This window comes from Lindgomyces ingoldianus, assembly GCF_010093535.1.
Source record: "Lindgomyces ingoldianus strain ATCC 200398 unplaced genomic scaffold BDR25scaffold_28, whole genome shotgun sequence".
Taxonomy (NCBI): domain Eukaryota; kingdom Fungi; phylum Ascomycota; class Dothideomycetes; order Pleosporales; family Lindgomycetaceae; genus Lindgomyces; species Lindgomyces ingoldianus.
Window position 1 is genome coordinate 195,077 of NW_022985189.1, and position 19,468 is coordinate 214,544.

The 19,468-nt window shown below is 49.0% G+C and overlaps 5 protein-coding genes across 5 annotated transcripts; 4 read left to right on the forward strand and 1 right to left on the reverse strand.

The window, feature by feature from the left end:
* Window positions 1-359: 359 nt before the first annotated feature.
* On the reverse strand, window positions 360-1,819 carry BDR25DRAFT_266567 (RIO1-domain-containing protein; the record flags this gene model as incomplete). The annotated part of the gene is made up of 2 exons (XM_033686998.1): window positions 1,704-1,819; window positions 360-1,637 (listed from the first exon to the last, which is right to left on the reverse strand). Exons 1-2 carry the CDS (start codon window positions 1,764-1,766, stop codon window positions 360-362), a joined length of 1,341 nt encoding a protein of 446 aa, XP_033544472.1. The 5' UTR covers window positions 1,767-1,819.
* Window positions 1,820-1,955: 136 nt separating this feature from the next.
* BDR25DRAFT_266569 (26S proteasome non-ATPase-like protein regulatory subunit 2) lies at window positions 1,956-5,440 on the forward strand. Its single transcript, XM_033686999.1, has 6 exons — window positions 1,956-2,275; window positions 2,356-2,420; window positions 2,532-2,696; window positions 2,754-3,103; window positions 3,154-5,110; window positions 5,179-5,440. Exons 1-6 carry the CDS (start codon window positions 2,125-2,127, stop codon window positions 5,197-5,199), a joined length of 2,709 nt encoding a protein of 902 aa, XP_033544473.1. The 5' UTR covers window positions 1,956-2,124; the 3' UTR covers window positions 5,200-5,440.
* Window positions 5,441-9,077: 3,637 nt separating this feature from the next.
* Window positions 9,078-13,143, forward strand: BDR25DRAFT_358318 (uncharacterized protein; the record flags this gene model as incomplete). The annotated part of the gene is made up of 30 exons (XM_033695929.1): window positions 9,078-9,100; window positions 9,139-9,165; window positions 9,229-9,273; window positions 9,315-9,458; window positions 9,495-9,545; window positions 9,591-9,663; window positions 9,696-9,841; window positions 9,875-9,883; window positions 9,920-10,057; window positions 10,103-10,124; window positions 10,193-10,241; window positions 10,274-10,338; window positions 10,394-10,424; window positions 10,484-10,980; window positions 11,018-11,273; window positions 11,339-11,391; window positions 11,451-11,554; window positions 11,586-11,607; window positions 11,693-11,814; window positions 11,842-11,895; window positions 12,007-12,091; window positions 12,151-12,257; window positions 12,296-12,317; window positions 12,377-12,449; window positions 12,482-12,569; window positions 12,623-12,713; window positions 12,753-12,805; window positions 12,853-12,879; window positions 12,913-13,043; window positions 13,079-13,143. 30 exons carry the CDS (start codon window positions 9,078-9,080, stop codon window positions 13,141-13,143), a joined length of 2,673 nt encoding a protein of 890 aa, XP_033544474.1.
* A 796-nt stretch (window positions 13,144-13,939) lies between these two features.
* Window positions 13,940-15,313, forward strand: BDR25DRAFT_266574 (uncharacterized protein). Its single transcript, XM_033687000.1, has 2 exons — window positions 13,940-14,265; window positions 14,606-15,313. The coding sequence occupies exons 1-2, from the start codon at window positions 14,010-14,012 to the stop codon at window positions 15,184-15,186; spliced, it is 837 nt and encodes a 278-aa protein (XP_033544475.1). The 5' UTR covers window positions 13,940-14,009; the 3' UTR covers window positions 15,187-15,313.
* Window positions 15,314-18,146: 2,833 nt separating this feature from the next.
* BDR25DRAFT_291561 (U2 small nuclear ribonucleoprotein A) lies at window positions 18,147-19,438 on the forward strand. Its single transcript, XM_033688594.1, has 5 exons — window positions 18,147-18,244; window positions 18,316-18,356; window positions 18,452-18,712; window positions 18,799-18,933; window positions 18,992-19,438. Exons 1-5 carry the CDS (start codon window positions 18,166-18,168, stop codon window positions 19,211-19,213), a joined length of 738 nt encoding a protein of 245 aa, XP_033544476.1. The 5' UTR covers window positions 18,147-18,165; the 3' UTR covers window positions 19,214-19,438.
* Window positions 19,439-19,468: the final 30 nt, after the last annotated feature.

Consider the following 19,468-nt stretch of genomic DNA (forward strand, 5'->3'; position numbering starts at 1 on the left):
GAAATCGCATTCTTTAGTTCTGTTTGTGGCATGGCCTTCACTTCTTCGAGCTACTCGCCTCCCGTCGGCATTCGAATTCTGATAGCACTCCGCTAAAGCATAACCCCTAACTAGACATCGAAGCCAAAGCTATGCTAAAGGTAATTGATCGTGATTATTGTTTTCGATCACGACTGATCTCCATTCACCATCGCCCTAGGGGGGCCCTCATTTTCGTTTACGGCATGGCTACAGGCCATTGAAGGGTAACAAGCGGACACAAGCATTCACTATCTAAGTCTATATATATGCTGCATAACTTTTGGGGTATCTATGAAAGAGAAAGAGAGGGCGGAACCAGAGGAAAGCAGAGGACATAATCAGATTGCCCACCCAGCCTTCGCTTTGGCGGCTTTGGTGGATATAGTGGGTTTCGGGGGAGGTTTGACTTCGGATAGAGAGGGTAAGGGGTCGTTGTCCAGGATGTCGAGGATTGTTATCGAGGATGCGAGGGGTTGGGTGGATGTGGCAGCGGCGACATCTTCTTTTATCGCAGTTTCTAGGTCTGGCGCTTGTGCCTTCCCCTCATCACCTACACTACGAGCCATATCCTCAGTCTCATCCCCATCTTCAACCTCCTCCTCATCATTATCGTCATCCTCCCTCTCCTCACCCCCGACATTCCCATCCCCATCCCCATCCACACCCACTTCCTTCATATACAAATCCAACTCCCTTGCCATCTTCCGACTAAAGCCACTAGCCTCAACGTCGACATCGAGTCGCTTTTTAATGACTTTGGTGGAATCTGTGAAGAAAGGCCCGGGCTCGTCGCTCGTGAAGCCAAAGCGACGGGAGAAGAAGCGCTTGATACAGGCGACGTCCCGGTCGAAGTAGTATTCGGCATTGGGGTGGTCGATGGATACCATTTGGGGGAAGTCGATTATGGTGGGGACGAGGGCTAGGGGTTGAAGGGGTTCTTCGGAGGCTGAGGATGTAGAGGGGGCTTCTTCGATCAGGACATTGAATTCGTTGAAGTCGCCGTGGATCAGGCCGTGTTGTGCAAGCCGCACGATCAGGGAAATCAGTTCGGCGTACAGCCCAGCCGGGTCGCCTACGCTGGAAATTTGCCGCATGGGGAACGCGTCGACGAGTCCCATAATTATGGTGTGTCGGTTATGGGCTACGGGTTCCGGCACCGGGAAGCCTGCTCTGCGTAGCGCTTTCATGAACTCGAACTCTTTCAGTGCGGCCAGCCGCGACATATACATCCACGAGCCAGAGGACCGATTACGCAGATAGTCGCGGTTGGCCTTTACGGTACGGAAAGATATGCGGCCAAGACGATGTATCTTCAACACCAACTGCTTCCCTGTCTCACTGGCGCAGACATAGATGTCGCTCTCTTTGCCCACGCCAATCTGATTCCCAGCCGAGTAGACCGTCTTCGCCTTGGTGTGGGTATGCAGCGCGAGATAGTCCAGACCCCCGTACGTGAGCCGGTAGCCATCATACTTTGCGTTCTTGACCTTGGCGATCAGTCCGATTTTCGCAAGCGCGGAGATGCATCTATGGACGCCGGTGCCGGAGCGGATGGAAGCAATTTGGGCAATTAGCGGGGTGGGCACGATTTCGTGGTTGCGGGAGCCCATTTCGACCTACATGTTTCTCCATCAGTTGTCAGATTTGAGGGCTGTGCGGGGGACAATGTGGGAGTGACGGACAGCTGTGAGGACGCGCCAGTCGTCGGAGGTGAGATAACGGATATTTTTTACGTCGAGCTTCATTCTGGCAGTATTTTGGGCCTCTATGCAGGTGCAGGAGGGAAGTTTACAGGGGACTGGAGAGGACAGGGAATTTCTTGGACGATTCCAGAAGTGAGAGCTTCGACCGAGATGCGATCGGCAGCCGGGCCTTGGCGTGTTCGGCGTTTGTGAAATGGAGCTCGACTGCCACTGTCAACACACCCATTGCCACAAAACACCATCACCCCTCCACTCTACAGACCTTTTTTGCACGCTCCCTGCAAGACCGCGCTCCCTCGCCCGAAGACAAGATTCTCGACTGCTGTGTCGGTTTTCAGCCTCCAGTTGCAGAGCGGAGTCCTCTTTTCGCCGTCCGCCCCAGCTTCCGTTTGTAATCACCATGGCAAAGGACGACGAGAAGAAGCCCACGGCCGCCGAGAAGGGCAAGGGGAAGGCTGCGAACGGCGAGGCGGAAAAGGAGGCCAAGAGGGATAAGGGCGGGAAGGACGGGAAGCCCATACAGGACGACAAGAAGGGAGCACCGCCGGCTGGTACGTCGGTCTCGCACGCGGCGAACTGCTTGCCGTGGGCGCGGAATTTCCACTGGATACCTGCTGACCGGTGCTTGTAGAGGAACTCAGCGAAGAAGACCAGCAGCTCAAGAGCGACCTCGACATGCTCGTCGAGCGGTTACTGGTACGTTGTCGCTGTCCCCTCCTCTCTCCTCTCCCCCCTCCCCGCTGCTGCTGTCTCGCCTGCATGTCTCGTCTGCCTGCCGCTTTGCGCTGACCTGGACCGCATTCACAGGGCCCGGATACCAACCTCTACAAACCCGCACTCGAGCAGATCAAGGACTTCATCAAGACGTCGACCTCGTCGATGACGGCCGTGCCTAAGCCGCTCAAGTTCCTGCGGCCGCACTATGAGAGTCTGGAGAAGGCGTACCAGGCATGGCCAGCCGGGGACGACAAGGTATATCCTGCATCCTGCATCTTGTATCTGCCGCCTTCGAGACACTGATAGATATAGAAATCCTTCGCCGACATGCTCTCTGTCCTCGGAATGACGTACTCGGACGAAGACCGCCTCGACTGCCTGAAATACCGTCTGCAGGCACCGTCCACAGATCTTGGCTCGTGGGGCCACGAATACATGCGCCATCTTGCTCTCGAAATCGGCAGGGAGTTTCAGACACGGCTGAATGATGACAAGTCGACAGATGATATTACCGATCTGGCTTTGACCCTCGTGCCCTTCTTCCTCAAGCACAACGCCGAAGCGGATGCGGTCGATATTTTGAGCGAGCTGGAGATGATTGATCAGATTGAGCATCACCTAGATCAGGACACTTATGCCAGGGTGTGCTTGTACATGGTTAGGTAGGGACGAGCATGTTCACGCGTGAAGGGCGCCTGCTGACCTAGGATAGCACTGTCCCACTGCTGACCTACCCTGACAACGACAAATTCCTCAAGACGGCCTACTCCGTCTACCGGAAATACGAGCAATACACACAAGCTATGATCCTCGCCATACGGCTGGACGACCGGGATCTAATCGAGCAAACTTTCAACTCCACCGAAGACAAGGCGATCCAGAGGCAGATGGCGTTCCTGTGTGCTCGCCAGCGGATATGGTTCGATGTGTACGATGATGATCCAGAGCTCCTTGAGTGCTTGAGCAACACCAAGCTCTCGGATCACTTCAAAGCGCTCGGCAAGGAGCTGAACATTCTTGACCCCAAGACTCCGGACGATATCTACAAGACCCACCTCGAGAGCAGCAGGACGGCAGGCTTGACAAATACTGACTCTGCTCGGCACAATTTGGCATCTGCGTTCGTTAATGCCTTTGTCAACGCTGGGTTCGGGAATGATAAGTTGATGCTGCACTCGGACAGCAAAAACAGCTGGGTCTGGAAGACAAAAGAGGAGGGTATGATGTCTACCGCTGCCTCGCTGGGTATGCTCATGCAGTGGGATATTGAGATGGGACTGGACAAGATTGACCCCTACACCAACACCAGTGAGGACGTCATCAGGGCGGGCGCTATGCTTGCCACCGGCATCCTGAACTGCGGTGTCCGGATGGAGTCAGACCCCGCCCTGGCCCTGCTTGGCGACGAGGATAATCTTACAAACAAGAGCGTTAATATCCGGATGGCTTCCATCATGGGTCTTGGGCTTGCTTATGCAGGTTCGAATAAGGATGAGCTACTTGAGCTTCTCCTTCCTATTGTTGCGGATACAGGTCTTGATATGCAGCTCTCAGCCATGGCCGCTCTATCGCTCGGAATGATCTTTGTCGGGTCAGCTCATGGTGAGGTCACCGATGCGCTGATGAACACTCTCCTGGATGAGGACCGAACGAAGCAACTCAAGGACAAGTGGACTCGCTTCATGGCTTTGGGTCTTGCACTCCTGTTCTTCGGCCAGCAAGAAGAAGTCGACGTCATTCTCGAGACTCTTAAGGCTCTCGACCACCCCATGTCGAAGCCCACCTCCGTCCTCGCTGAAGTGTGCGCGTGGGCAGGGACCGGAGCTGTGCTTAAGATCCAGCAACTGCTCCACATCTGCAATGACCACATCGAAGACGACAGCGAAGAGAAGAAGGGCGACGAGCTGCTCCAGTCGTATGCCGTCATCGGCCTCTCATTAGTCGCCATGGGCGAAGATGTGGGCCAAGACATGATTCTCCGAACATTCGGCCACCTCATGCATTACGGCGAAGCCAACATCCGGAAAGCGGTCCCGCTCGCTATGGGTCTCATTAGCCCCAGCAACCCCCAGATGAAAGTCTATGACACGCTCTCTCGATATTCTCACGACAATGACAATGATGTTGCTATCAACGCTATTTTCGCAATGGGTCTGCTTGGCGCTGGAACAAACAACGCTCGTCTTGCGCAGTTGCTCCGGCAGTTAGCGAGCTATTACCACCGCGATCCAAACGCCCTTTTCATGGTGCGCATCGCCCAGGGCCTCCTACACATGGGCAAAGGCACGCTCTCCGTAAACCCCTTCCACACAGACCGCCAAGTCCTGTCCCGGGTCGCAGCCGCTGGCCTACTCACCGTCCTTGTCTCCCTCATTGACGCGAAGTCCTTCATCCTCGGCGAAAACCACTATCTACTGTACTTCATGGTCACGGCTATTTCGCCTAGGTTCTTAATCACCCTAGACGAGGACCTGAAACCGCTGACCGTGAATGTGAGGGTCGGTCAGGCAGTGGATATTGTCGGTCAGGCTGGGCGACCCAAGACGATTACAGGATGGCAGACGCAGAGTACTCCCGTGTTGTTGGCGTATGGAGAGAGGGCCGAGTTGGAGGATGAGAAGTATTTGAGTTTGTCGAATGTGTTGGAGGGGGTGGTTATTTTAAGAAAGGTTTGTATCTCCCCGGCTCTGTCCCATTGCTGAAAACTGTGGTTCAGATGTGACTAACGATTAAGTAGAATCCAGACTGGGAGGACTGAACGCGAGAAGAAGTGAGGATGGAAAGGAGGAAAAGTGGTGTGACGTGGCGTTTGCTGCATAATATGCAGGCACGAGAAGCGTGAGAAGTCATTGGGAGAGCATCACTTCACATGGCATCTTCTGCCAGAAGGGGACTTTTTGGGGCACTCTAATAGAAGCACGATGCCCGGGCCTTACGCAAGTGAGGACTAAGATGGGTAGTCGTTGTAATTATAGTTGCATGACGTTCGCGAATGAAAGATTTGGTATTTGGTATTATTGCTACAGTGTGATGTGAGTGTAATACAAGTGTTAGGAAGTGAGAAAGATGAATGCATTTTGGAGTAGTCAAATATGGCTGCTCATAACGTTCTTCGTGAACACCATCTGTGCCAAACGCCAAGTTAGGTTTCTCCTCAACCACTATGACTTTCCACCCTCATTGCGCTCAGGGTTGCTATCAGCATCAATGTTTCCGCGCTCAACCTCCACATTACCAACTCTCCCAACCGGTTCCTTTCCACCAGTCTCTCTTCCCCCACGGTACAGAAACCCACGTCCTACATCGTACCACAGATTTCATTCTCCCATCATCCTCCCCGTCATTCACACGCAATATATCCCTCGACCTCATATCCCCAATCTTCTTTCTCACCTTCTCCTCCCTTCTAACCTGCCCCTCCTCCCACCACATATCCCCCAAGCTTGGCATTACAGCACACAACCCGTTGCGTTCCATCTGTAACGTGTGTTCTGCGTGCAGGTTGCTCGGGAGTAGGTATTCTATTGCCCAACCCCAGCGTGTCGCGTTGGCCACAATAGAGGGTGGAGGTTATGTAGAGGTGGTGGAAACCAGGGGGGTAGAGGAACCAGGGCATGGGATTAGTTTGAGTGTACTTATGCTTTACGCCGAGGAGCATTAGTAAATACGCTTCTTTTACTATTTGGGTTACGAGTTCTTTGAAGAAAGATAGGATGCGCTCTAAAGGTAGAAGAACTAGTGTAGATGTTATACATGAAGAAAATGAGAGGGACTTTTGATGCTGGAAGAGTGCTAGAAAGGGTAAGTTGCAATTTGTTGTATCGAAGCATGTATGCCACCCAAAGGTTGGTTGTTTTTCTGGTATAGAAATGTGCATATAGGAAAAGTGTTTCATTAGTCAAAGACTGCATATTACTTCACTTGTACATGTACACCTCAAGCCCAATTTGGAACCCACCTTTCACAGTCCTTAAATAGTGAATACCAATAACCCTTCTCCCCTGCGTAACAAACCCAATGAATGAAGGGAAGCGTTCCATGCACTCATCCTCAAAGCTCAGGTATACTTCCCTTCACATTCAAACATCCTCTCCACACTGATTCCCAACTCCAAGACCTGCCCCACAAATAACATCCCCCCAAGTCGCCAACAGCCCTTCTCCCTGAGCAAACATTCACATCCATCCCTAAAAGTCCCTATCTAGTCTCCCGCCCCTTCGACACCCCAGCCACCCCTCTACTCTCCCCTTTCCACCTCAATCCCCTCCATCCCCTCCATTTTACTCTCCGCTTGTATACCGCTTCGCGCCGCCTCCCCAGCCCTCCCTTACCGCGATGCCCGAAAACAAAGCCTCGTTCACCAAGCCCGCCTTCTTCCCCCGCAACTCGCGATCTCACCCGCGCCCAAATCCTCGTCATGAAGCGCGACTTCGAGGGCTAGGGTTGGGGGTTACATCACCTCTCCGCCACAGATCCTATTTACATTGCTAAAAGGCACCTCGCAGATTTTACGACTTACGAGACAAAAGGGGAGAAGCAGTTGTCGTTGTGGTAGGTGGGGCAGGCAGAGACGTGGTGTCGGATCGTCCAAGAAGATGCAAAGAGGAAGGAGGAGGGCAGGAGTGCTGAGAAGGAAGAGAAAATGAAGGAGAGGAGTGGGTGGAGAGGGCTAGGAGGGTAAAGGAAGAGGTTGTGGGACGGGGGTCGAAGGCAATAAGAAGTCAGGAGCAGATACTACAGAGTCCGAGTAGAATCCCTGAGGAACCTAGGGATGGCAGTGACGGTTTTCGGCATCCCAGGTCTGATAGGTCAACTGTAGAATCCAGGTGGTCGTCTACGACACTTACATCATTAACCCAGAAGTTGAGTCCTAGGCGTACGCAAGCGGTGCTTGTGTCTAGGCCGGACCATAGTGTGTCTGATGCTTATATGAGGTCCTCTAAGTTCCTTCATGGATTGGTTGGTTCACGAAAATCCGTGAAGATAGTACCGAACAAAATGGCACCCTTGGCACATTTCTGGATTACCCAAGGTCTGACGTGACTTCCGCAAGCCACCAAATGGCGAGGGATGCAAAGCTGTGTGTCATACATGAATTCACACTGCATATATAATCCGTGAATGCGGAATCTTATATACCACACCTTTTTAAAAGATCTTGGGCAAACTGACGCACTCTCCATTTTTTTAATTCCAACCTCTGCGTCAGCATATATCCACATAGAACCCCAATCAGGGCTTCCAACGGGCCGTACTACGGCCCGTACAAAGTGAACCGTAACAGCCACGTGTTCAGTACGAACATACCGAGTTCGTGAGCCGCACTGTACGTTTAATGATGCCCTAGGCACGGTACGTAGTACAGATTGTATTACCCTTTTATGAAGCTTATATTCATTCTAAAGGGGTCTAACAAGCAGTCGGCCTGCAGGGAGCGTTTAGGGAGGTTTCTATGGCTCTAATTAACTAAAAGTTTTGCAAGGACGCTTAAATCTCTTTCTAAGCGTTTTGGATAGGAGGCAGCTAGAGGAGCTTGTCGCAGGGGTTATCTTATTCACCATAGCAGGAGAGTCCTCTGCGCAGTGCCCTAGCTTACACAAGCGCAAGAAGGCGTCAAATAAGCCGCAGCTCTACTATAACTCTATAAGAACTGATCACTGTAAAGGTCACCCCTTACTACGCGGAGAACCCCTACAATAGTGGCTTATTAGAGGCAAAACAGCCTATTCTATCCATTTTAAGATTACTCTTAATTTCCTTACTATCCTAGCTACCGGTTGCGAGTGCAAGAGGTGTTTTAGCGCAGTCAGTTGTATAGTAACTAACAATTAAGGCTATTTAACTCCAGAAGAACTGGCTACAGCACAAAGTAGGAAGCAGCAAGCTTTTAGGCCTCCCTGCTCTTGTTACTAGGAAGAATTAGTTATCTTACAGTTAATTAGACCTTAATCCTGCATCTCTAGAGACCTAAAATCTTAGCTGTTTTAACTAGAGTACAGCGTACTTTAATTCAATTGTACTACTTGTACAGATCACGTGAGCCGTAACAGTTACAATACGTACACCTACCTCTCCTCCTCCCTATCGTACGAACGCACGCAAAATCTCACCCGTAAAAGCCTTAAAATTGCCCAATCGTACAGTACTACGCCTCGTTGGAAGCGCTGGACCCGAATCCACACCCAGTGAGATCCTCGCAATGGGTGGTTATCCATACATCATCGAGGGACCTCGGCTAGTTGCAGATACGTGGTCCTAGGCCGGCTAGTCACGGAGCGGCCAGAAAGCGACCTATATATGCAATACCTCTTGCAGCGAGAGGCGAACAAACACTTTGGAGTCCTATTTATTATATGTGGTGGGTGGTGGTGTGAGAGAATAAGGGGTAGGGGGGAGGAGCGTGAATAGGCAGATAGGAGAAGAGTCAGAGGAAACATTGTGAATAGGTCTAGGAACAGCGAAGAAGAAAGCGAACGCCTGTTAAGAGAGCGGGGTGAGCGGGGAAGAGCCACGGCTGGCAGAGAGAATGTACTGAAATTAAAGCAGATGGAGGACAAGACGCAAATGGCGGGGGAGAAGGGAGGGACTTGAGGAGAATTGCGTGTTAGAAAGACCTTAGTTAGTGCGAAGGTGGTAATGGAATACCAGAACAAGGAAGTGTTCCAGGTAGAAGGATCCGTGAAGCGTGGTTGAATAGCGGCCCCACAGGTGGACCTCCTGTTAGGTTCGTAGCAAACATAGAAAACCTGTAAAACAAAGTAAATCGACGGTGAAACGTCATCACAAGTCAACATAGACGTACTGCTCAGAAACCTAGAAATGTCTTTTCTCTGTGTCTTCCTTTCTTTGATCTACTACCCATGTTCGTTGAAGAACCTGCTCAGACATCAAAATGCCTTACTGTCTCCACAATCCCGACATCCCTGACCATACCCCCGCCACTAACAATTTCAAGGAAGTAGAACGCTTCCAGCATAGCGGGTGGTATGTCGAACATCTCCTAAGTGAGGGCGGAGAGTCGCCTATGCGACCCCGCGGAAGAATGTGTTCCAGGTTTACGATGAGGGGATTGTTTAGCATAAATGCGATGCACGGTCGGCTGCAGTGACCTAGAGATGTTATTTAATATGGTATTGGCCAAGTTCTGAGGAGCAGGTGGAGGCGGAATGATAACGAGCGTTATGTCCTAAGGCTGTGGTATACGCTCCTACCAAGCGGGTCCGTACGAAGGTTAGGCTTCAGCATTGGTTTCAGGCTATTGGAAATGTGGATAGAGATACACTTAGTATGTACTCCTCAAGATCAGACTCATCTACGGGGGCTGATAAGAGGGGCAATGATGATATGGAGGTATTTTTGAAACTGGGGCGAATCCTGCTGGAAAGAAACCCTCCTCCGAGGTATTAGGGCGTCATCCCCACAATTCCGCGAAGAAATAAATGGTGACCTAGCAGCAAAAGGTGTGGAGGGATCCCCAGTCGCGGTACTCTTCGGTTATGGACATCCGGCACTGCGATATCTATTACAAAGTTCCGAATCGCGTTTGAGTCATCCCCTGGAACAAGTCCTGCAGAAACAAACCACGGCGAGATTCGAAGGGAAGCAATCCGTACCTGGTCGCCACTTCTCTTAGACTGCCGAATGGGTGATTGAGGTTAAAGGAAAGCCCACTGGAAGCGAGAGGTGAGTTGTCCACGATAAGACCAGAATGCAAACTTAGCTGCATCGAGCGAACGCTAAACCCAAAGTAGTCAACATCACGTAAATCGCATATCCCTGTCGCCACAATAGGTATTCCCTGTCGCCACAATAGGCATGCTGGCGCATGACAGGCTCTCTCGCCTGTTTGGCGCCTAAAGTTCGTAAGAACAGTATCGCTGCTGACCGGCAGGTTTTTGTGATTGGGCGCAATTGGTACAAGGGGTGCGGGGACACTGAGAACGATTTTCTAGCTGTTGAATAGTGGAATGATCTTGGAAGAAGGTTCGACTTAATCACTCGCTGCTGCACTTATAACTAGGACTATCGCCAGAATTTTTTAGTGAGGCTTATCATCACCGATTCTTCTGACTTCAAAAGGGGCAAATTCAACAATAAACGAATCCTTAGTACATTGATACATGCAATAAGAATGCCGTTCATAATCTATGTTCCACACTCCAACCGACCCTATCTAACCGAAATCTCCACAATCGCCTCTGACTGTCACTCCTGGGGCTGGCAGGTGGAATCACGCTCATCCTCCGATTCCTACACCTGCGAAATTCAGAGACGGGAAAAGCAACTCAAGCAAAGCGAGCTCCGAATCTCACTTCTATCTGTTTGGAGTCACGAGTATACTAGAAGACTAGGATTGAAGAGCACGGATACAGGGAGAGTTTATTCGAGGAGAAAAAGCTTGGAAGAAGAAGCTTTTGGCGTTCCAGAAACTTTCTTTGGATTTCAGAGGATGCGACCGGCGAGGTGCAATTTCCAGCCGTTGGAAACGTGGTTGAAAGAATTGGAGGAACTGTTACCGGCATTGGATGTTATAGATGCTGTGAGAACAGTGGTTGGTGAGGGACCTGGGGGAAGAGGCAGGCCGTGGAGATCCAGGGATGGGGATGTACTGGTTGAGCTGTACGCGAGACAGACCGTTGAGGGTGAAAATCAAAATAGGAGCGTGCTTCCGAGATATGAGCGTGGTGAAAGACCGCCCCCCTATGAAAGCTGCCCGGAAGAAACATGAGTTTTCTCATGCCGAACTGGTGTACTGCGAGCACCACAAATACGACAAACGAGAGAATTGTAATTGCCATAGCGACCAACAGACATGTTGCCATTACTTTGACCGTCCACATTTCCAATACCCTCCTCCATCTCATTCTTATTTCCTATTTAGCTTTAGCTAACGCTAGGCCTGAATATCCAAATTTGCGTATGGTTGAGGGTGCGGAACCAATATGCGACCGTGCGGGTAGTAATGCACAATTTGAGCATAAGCTTAAAGTACGGGTAGCCTATGGGCAGATTCCCGCTTTCACGAAGGGAAGCATGCTATTTATTCTACTGCTGTACCTTTGTCTCGGAAGTGACAAGATACCGAGTCAGTCATTCATGAGATGGAACACGATGTGCTCGGGTGCAGGCGGTGGGTAGGTGAAGACTGAATTTGCCTTTTGGACGTGTGAACCCCTAAAATACAGCAAAAAAAAAAAAGTTTGGTGACAGATATTTCATACCCCTATTCCAGAATTTTCACGATCGAATAGCACAACGCCGCCAAATATTACCGTCTTAGCCCTGTACCACACGCGGCTAGGACGATCACTGAGTCCGCACAGATTATGAATATGTCCAGGATGACTAAGACTTATTTTTGCGGCACCAAGATGTAGTTATTTCAGAACGTTGACTGAAGGGCTGTGGATTACAAGGCCAGCAAACTAAGCGGATCATCTAAACTTGGAAGCGAGTATTAGCATTCTGAAAAGCCTGCGCTAGCTCTACATGGATCTTTAATTTAGAATTGATACAGTTGAGGAGGGGGTAGTAGATCTGAGCATTGAAGTGCTGCTCCCTGAAGTCATTGGTCAAAGCCAGAGATGTCGGAGTTAGCTCTGCGCGTGTGGCAATTTCTGGCTTCCAGAATGTTTCGTGTACTTGCATTCGTTTGAGAGTCCCTACTGTTAGTATTCTATCTACAATTTGTGCGAATGCCTGCCTTGAGGCTTCGGTAGTGAGGATTGCAGTGACCAAGGTCGCTAATTTGGTCTACTTTGAAAGATGGAAGTCCCAACTAGAGATCCGAGCCATTGGCTTTTCCCATGGAAGGAGGTAATACTCTAAAGGGAGTTGCGTGATTTGAGGCGTAGCTTTACCAGAGTTATATCTCAAGTTAGGAACAGTTTGCATTAGATAAGACGTATTAGCAATGGCGACTGTCATCATGCGAGAAGCAAAGCGCTCGAAACTCCACCATCTGGTTATCAGGCCCAAGCGTTTCCTTAAGTCATCCTTCGCTGCGCGGTCAATCCCGCGCATGTTCCAACCCTTCTGAGAGCCTCGTTATCGTCCGTGCTTAGACGTTAACCAGTCACACGATTTAGAAAACGGTGGTAGGCGTGTCCTATTCTTTACGCCGTGTCTGTAATGTATTCAAACTAAGTAGTTGCGCAATATTCGAGGCTCTAGCTTGGAAGCATGAACACTAAGGAGGTCTCTATGCCATTCTGCCTAGTACTCCAGGACAATGGAGGTGATTCCGACGACGCCAACCACAGTTCTGACGCTGTATGATAGCTAAGAATCCCTAATATAATATATTGCCAGAGTTGGACCTTGCGGGTACAAGAAAACAACCTCGCACAACTTATGGGTCATCAGTGAACGGCCTAGTTAGTGTGCAAGCCAAGTGCACTAACACCTCTAGTGTTCTTCTGTCCTCTTACTCTGGATTGTCAGGTTGATTCCCAGACACTACCCCCTCTAGCCGAGGCGTTTCAACCTGTGACATTCCAGTCTCCCGCTGCCTCCACAAAACATATAGCTGGTGCACTGTCTTGCTTTTTACAGGACGGAAGGAGCTGCTTCGCAATCACCGATTTACGCGAGCTCTGCGGAGTTTCCTCTTAGACTAATCCTAATGCTTCCTTGAGAGCATCAAGTACAGGAATTAACCTCTAACTTATCGGAACTTCAAAGCTGCGTCTTGGTCTCCTAGATGGGCGTTTTGTTGATATATTTCCTACTTTGAGAAAAGGCATAACTCTATGCCTGCAAATACTACACCTCTTCTGACGGATTGACTGGATTATCTCTGACTTGAGCTCATTATTGAAAACCTCTGTGGCTTCAATAGAAGGTGGAGATTCTAGCCATGGTGCCTTCGATTATCTACCTGGTGAATGATAACTTGGTGCTTATGAAATTGATGCTGTTTTGATACATTGATTCGTATTAGGGCAGAGATACTAAGGCTGCGAAGACTTGAAAACCATATGGGTGCAAATTAGATGAGAGGTAACTTCAAGCTCCTGCAAAAGACACGCGTTGACTTTTGACTCTATCCTGGCTGCTTGCATGGCGCACGGACAGCACAATTCCTGCACGTGACAGGAAGAAATCACATACCTCCAGGGGTGGCGGACTGCTTCCTCAAGTAGGGCAATCTGTGTTCAAATCAACGCCTTCCTTAACATCTAGAATATTTTGAAGTTTCAAATAATCTCTTTTCTGAGGACTTGATTGCCTCGAGAAGCCCAAAATAACCTCACCACTGGCCCGGCGCTAGAAGCAATGGTTTGTGAATTTGCCGGGAAGGTAGGTTCCAATACTAAGTCTTGATATTTAGGGTGGACTCTTGGAGGGTAAGTTCGTCAAAATAGGATAAGAAGAGAAAGGAGATGTCCCCTTTGTCATCGCCCCTCACGTCAGTACAGTAAGCCTCGGACCGTCCCGCAGCCCCATTACGTCAATGTCTCGTGGTCTCCCCAAGCTTACCAACCTTCAGCTTTCCACCCTAGTCTACGAATATTCTCTTCATATCCTTAATTTCCCCTTATTTGTTTATCGCTTCATTAATTGAAAATGGCGTACACCATCCTCCTCATCGGTGGGCACGGCAAAGTCTCGCAGCTCTTGACCCCGCTCCTTCTGGCGAGATCATGGAACGTGACAAGCATGATCAGGTCACTAGATCAGAAAGATACGATTGAAAAGCTAGGGCAGGGGCATCCAGGGAAACTGGATGTTCTGGTCAGCAGTGTGGAGGACGTAATGACCGAAAACGATGCGCGGAAGATTTTAGAACAGGTAAAGCCAGATTGGGTTGTTTGGAGTGCCGGTACGTACCGCGAGAATCCTTAGAATCAGATACTTCTCTTTATTGCCAGACTTGGGCTCCGGATAGAGTTCTAAGAGAAGAGGGTGCGTTGTATATACCTTTCTGGTAATTCACCTCCCCTGGGTGGCTTCCTGGCCGGCTTGACCTGTAATTGAATGCCATTTGATAGCTTCTAAACTTTAGCACATTAAACATCAGGCCCTAACCACAATTCAATTCGCGATGCAAAGGAAATCTCGCTGGCAACATTTCCCTTGGGTTTTTCGTATCAAACATCTCATATGAATAGGTCTTTTTCAGGTCAACGTAGACACAAGATACACACTAACATCAATTAAAGGCGCTGGAGGTCGTGGTGGCGCTACACGCACTCTCGCGATAGATCAAGACGCTGCGATCTCATTCACCAAAGCGAGCATCCGCATACCCAGCATCAAGAAGTTTTTGACCGTTTCCTACATCTCCTCGCGCCGTAACAAACCTTACTGGTGGTCCGATAAAGACTGGGCCTACGCGCAAAAAGTAAACAACGAAGTGCTTCCTACGTATTATAAAGCCAAGGTCGCAGCTGATGAGGTTTTGACGGTCCTTGCAAAGGAGAGGTTTGATGAAGAGGAGAAGAAAGGAGTTGAGGAGAAAGATAGGTTCTGTGGAATAAGCTTGAGGCCTGGTACTTTGAGCTTAGAGAAGTCCGGGGGTGTGAAGATGGGAAAGATTGAGTGTGAGGGTAGGGTTAGCAGAGCAACAGTCGCGCATGCAGTGGTGAGCGTTTTGGAAACTGAAGGTGCGAGGGGCTGGTTCGATATGCTTGATGGTGATGAGGATGTGGGCAAGGCTGTCGAAAGATGTGTGAAGGATGGGGTGGATTGCGTGGAGGGTGAAGATTTTGAGGGGATGAAGGAGAGAGTTGGCAAGTTGTAACTCACGCAGAGTCTTGTTCTAGAAGGCACTGTACACATAATTTGATGATTTGACACAAGGCATGCATTGAGAGCCATGCCCATAGCAATCTAAAAGAATCAGGTCTACGACAAGGCCCAACACAGCCAAAGAGTAATCAAATAGCCATAATGATTCCTTAATGTCGCCTACTTGTTCTACCACCTCTTCATTTGCTCAGCCTTTTTCGTCTCGTATAGATATATCCCCTTTCGTTTTAAGTTAGTAATAGCTCTGAGTAAAGCTTCAAGATCACGACTACGGTTCTCTGTGCACTAGAGTTTAGGATTCTATTAGAATGCTTTCAGAGTGTCCACAACATCGCTATCTTTCGAGGCAGAGATGCAATTGGTTTTTTCGAAACACTGTAATACATCTAAAAAAAGCCTTTGTTGCGTACCGTTTTCTGTAATATAGACCTTTAGGGGAAGTCTTCGTAGAAATAATAGCATGTTATGCCAGCTCCTCCAGGAATCCGATCATGGTCTCCGTCTTTCCTAGTAAAGTCTTTACCAATACGTTATTGCAGATAGAACATATATTTGATTATTTAGAACTTCTTAAACCGGAATATCTGACTCGAAAGTGTGTAGTTCATAATTCACTCTGTTGATCTTTTGCTCCAGCAATTTCGAAATTTCACTTACCAGTTTTGTCTTGGATTTACATTTCACTGTCGTATTGACTTTAGGATTTCGTTTTTATGGAACCACGGCCTTCTAATTTCGATGATGTACAGTTGTAACACTCTGTTCAGGCATATCACCTACTGAAGGAGGAGCACATATCCCTAGTCAGACCTCGTTGCATTCATCTTCATTGTCGTACATCTTTGATAAATATAATTCATACACGATACGGGGTCAATATTAAGCGTAAGTTGGAGTCATCCAAGGAAGATTGCCGTTTTCCGAGCAACTATACTTTACATAATAAGGTTGCCTACTGAGTCCCCGGAGAAGATTCTTCGTCTTGGAGGTCTTTGTCTGTCGCTGTAGATGTATTATGTTAACCTTTCTAACACCTTGAATCTATCTAGGGTTATCTTTAATCTATTACACTGTTCTGCGTAGTTGGATTCAGCATTAACTTTTACTTTTCCCCCTAATGCACGGCTTATAGTAACGCGGGGGTTCTCCTCATATTTGATCAAATCGACAACCTTAATTGGCAAGGGCCTGTAATACTAGTTGTGCTTGGACATGCGCAAAGAACTGAGGAGGTGAACCTTGGGAGTATGGAGTGTGGTATGATGAAGAAAGGCTAGATGGAAAATTATTGAGAAAGCTGTAGGTATAGAGCGAGGCGTGACGAAGGGGGAGTAGTTGGAAAGCCGAGGCTTACTGAACGCGGAGCGACATAATGTTGCCTCCGAGCTGCCAGGGGTGCTGAATACCTGGGGGTGTATGTATGACCTGGAGGGAGAGCATCTGTGGCTATACAGGTACTGCAAACTTTGCTCTGGCTCTGCGCAAATGTTTGGACTGAAGAATACGACGCTGGAGCTCCTTGTTCGTTCCTATGGTTCTGGAAATACTGCGAGTGTGTCTGGGTGGAATAGTTTCCGGAGTGGTCAGGTTGCATATTGAAATGGTTTGATGAACATTTGTGTTCTATCGTTGATCATACTAGAGACCTGAGTGCTCTGGCTTTGGTGCTGAAGTTGCAACTGGAGCTGTATCGAAGGTGTACTCTGGAGCACCGAATAGATTGTGTAGAAGTTATGAATATGTGGGAGAAGAAGGAAAGATAAAATCTACGAGGTCGTGGATGCCTTGTACTCTAAAGTGGAGTCAAGGCCACAGGCTGTGACTGAATCCGGAGTCTGGCTCCACCTACACAGTAGAGGAGCTCTCCGCCGCGATAGGTTGAGAAAGGAGGACAGGACGATAGTAGGGAATGAGAGAGAAAGGGCCTGAGCTTGCAAAGGCGTGTGTCGCAATCGTCCTAAGCAGGCTGATAACAGTTGTGAATGGGAATAGCTAAATGCTATGACGAGTACTTGTAAGAGGGCAAGTCCCGACTGATGCTATTTCACAGATGTATATGTGACACCTTGCGCAAAAGGGGAATGCATTCCTTCCGGGGACCACTATGCAATCCTGGGCTCGACCACAGTCAAGAGCAAGCAAGCTATTGGAAGAGCAAAATACCCTGGAGCCAGAGCGTTGGAATTAGGAAATAGTCGTCTCGTCTTGAGACTGATGTCCCATCAACATGGCCGCATAGCAAACTGTTAGGCGTCCTGGAGCATCTATCTAGACAGAAATTGAGAAGCGAAGATTAAAGAAGGCCAATTTACGCACGAAGAGGACACTAAGAGGAGATTACCTGCTTAGTGCATGCACTGGCATGCGCTGCAATTAAGCAAGCTTGTGTTGCAAAGCTCCCGAAGCAACGATAAACATCCTCGGCGAGGGAAAGTTCTCAAAGGCTATGGACTGGGCATCCGATACCTCTTTATCTCATTACTCTTTTGAGAAAATCTCTAAGATTATTTCATGGGCTACTAGATCTCCTCTTGTAACCTTTGATTGTAGTGGCTTAGGTATCCTCATCCAGGGCACGTTTTAAAATGGAAGAGAGCGTCTGGGGTTGGAATGTTCCATAGAATGAAGAATTAAAGATGAGTTGTAGCAAGAATATACAATCAGATTGGACGTTGGATAGAAGTTTCTGATGAGTACTTAATGAAATTGCCTCTATAGCGAGAGATGCCAATACCTGCAGGAGGTGGTGAGGTTGAACACAGAGGCAAGGCTGAACTGCGAGAAACAAAGCTCAGACCAAGTAGTACTTACATAATCGTGTCAACTTCTCTTGGCATTGAAGCTCGGAATTGAAATTCACATCCAACGTATTGCGCCGTTATCTCTCACCCTCCTCTCCTTTCTGGCCGCTCCTATTACTCCCTTTTTTCCATCTCTAACCTCCCCGAGTAGACACTCCTCCGCCGCAAAAATGAGGTTAACTACGGACCTAATCAACTCTTCCCTCTCCTACATCAACCTCCTCGGTGAGCGCGAACTGGACCTGCGAGGTGCGTTTTGGAAAGGACAGATACTACACTTGCCGAGCTCCATTGATATCAATTCTTCTGTATACATCTAGGTCACAAGATCTCCGCTATCGAGAACATGGGCGTAGCAAAAGTAACACTCCACCCCACTTCAACCCCTCCCGATTCGATTTTTTGCAAGTCTAGTGTGTATGTGACGGGGCTGTGGCCGTGGCTGATTAGGGCTAGGATAACGATGCGATCGACTTTACCGACAACGATGTTGGATACCTTGGAAATTTTCCGCTAAATCCCCGTCTGCGAACTTTGTTCCTTGCGCAGAACCGTATTGCGAATATCCAGCCGTCGCTTTCGTCCTCGATTCCCAACCTCACGACCCTCGTTTTGACGAAGAATCGATTGACAGAGCTGGCGGACTTGGACCCGTTGTCTGGCTTTAGAAAACTGGTATATCTGACCATTATTGGGAATCCGGTGGCTACTAAGGAGGTAGGCGGCAAGCGAGTAGTTATCGTTGCGAATACCACCCGGCAGTTCCTGCCAATGTGAAATGTTCAGAAGCTCACAGGTTGTAGCATTATCGGTATTGGGTTATCTGGCGATGTCCATCAGTGCGCCATCTCGATTTCGAAAAGGTCCGTACCTCGGAACGCGAGAGGGCAAAACAGCTTTTCGGGACTGAAGAAGACCCGACAGAACTTGCTTTGAAGGTAACTGCATATCTTACCTTCTCTTCCCGATGTCCGTGCTAACGCTCTCTTCCTCCAGATCATGGGGAACAAATCCAAGGGCTTCGTCGTCCCCTCATTCGCGTCTAACGGCGAAAAAACATCTCAACAGCGCATCTGGACTGACGAAGAGAAGCGGAAGATGAAGAAGGCAATCGAAGACGCCCGCAGCATCGATGATATTGGGAAGTTGGAGAAGGACTTCTCCGAGGGTCGCATCCCGGCCTGGGTCCTGGCGCTGGAGGATCCAATGGAGATGTAGGCACATGTAGGAGGAACGGAGAGATGAACAACCAAAAATGTTGTGCAGATTTTAAGATGTCGAAGATCATGCATGGGCAGAAGCATAAGTAACCGGTGTTACGCTGGATCGGCGTCTTGGACATGAGGGTCCTGGTTATGGATGGGAGTTTGATGGATATGGGTGGGCTGGCAATGGATATTAGATTCTGTCCATACAGTCTGCAAATGGATGCATGGCATAGCGCACCGAAGGCTAGCTCTCCACCTGGGATGA

Excerpts from the sequence above, each read along its gene's own strand:
- BDR25DRAFT_291561 (XM_033688594.1), top strand. The coding sequence starts at position 18,166 with ATGAGGTTAACTACGGACCTAATCAACTCTTCCCTCTCCTACATCAAC. Across the intron at positions 18,245-18,315 it reads GCGCGAACTGGACCTGCGAG|GTCACAAGATCTCCGCTATC; the intron begins GTGCGTTTTGGA and ends GTATACATCTAG. Across the intron at positions 18,357-18,451 it reads AGAACATGGGCGTAGCAAAA|GATAACGATGCGATCGACTT; the intron begins GTAACACTCCAC and ends GATTAGGGCTAG.
- BDR25DRAFT_266569 (XM_033686999.1), top strand. The coding sequence starts at position 2,125 with ATGGCAAAGGACGACGAGAAGAAGCCCACGGCCGCCGAGAAGGGCAAG. Across the intron at positions 3,104-3,153 it reads GTGTGCTTGTACATGGTTAG|CACTGTCCCACTGCTGACCT; the intron begins GTAGGGACGAGC and ends GACCTAGGATAG. Across the intron at positions 5,111-5,178 it reads GGGTGGTTATTTTAAGAAAG|AATCCAGACTGGGAGGACTG; the intron begins GTTTGTATCTCC and ends ACGATTAAGTAG.
- BDR25DRAFT_266574 (XM_033687000.1), top strand. The coding sequence starts at position 14,010 with ATGGCGTACACCATCCTCCTCATCGGTGGGCACGGCAAAGTCTCGCAG. Across the intron at positions 14,266-14,605 it reads TTGGGTTGTTTGGAGTGCCG|GCGCTGGAGGTCGTGGTGGC; the intron begins GTACGTACCGCG and ends CATCAATTAAAG.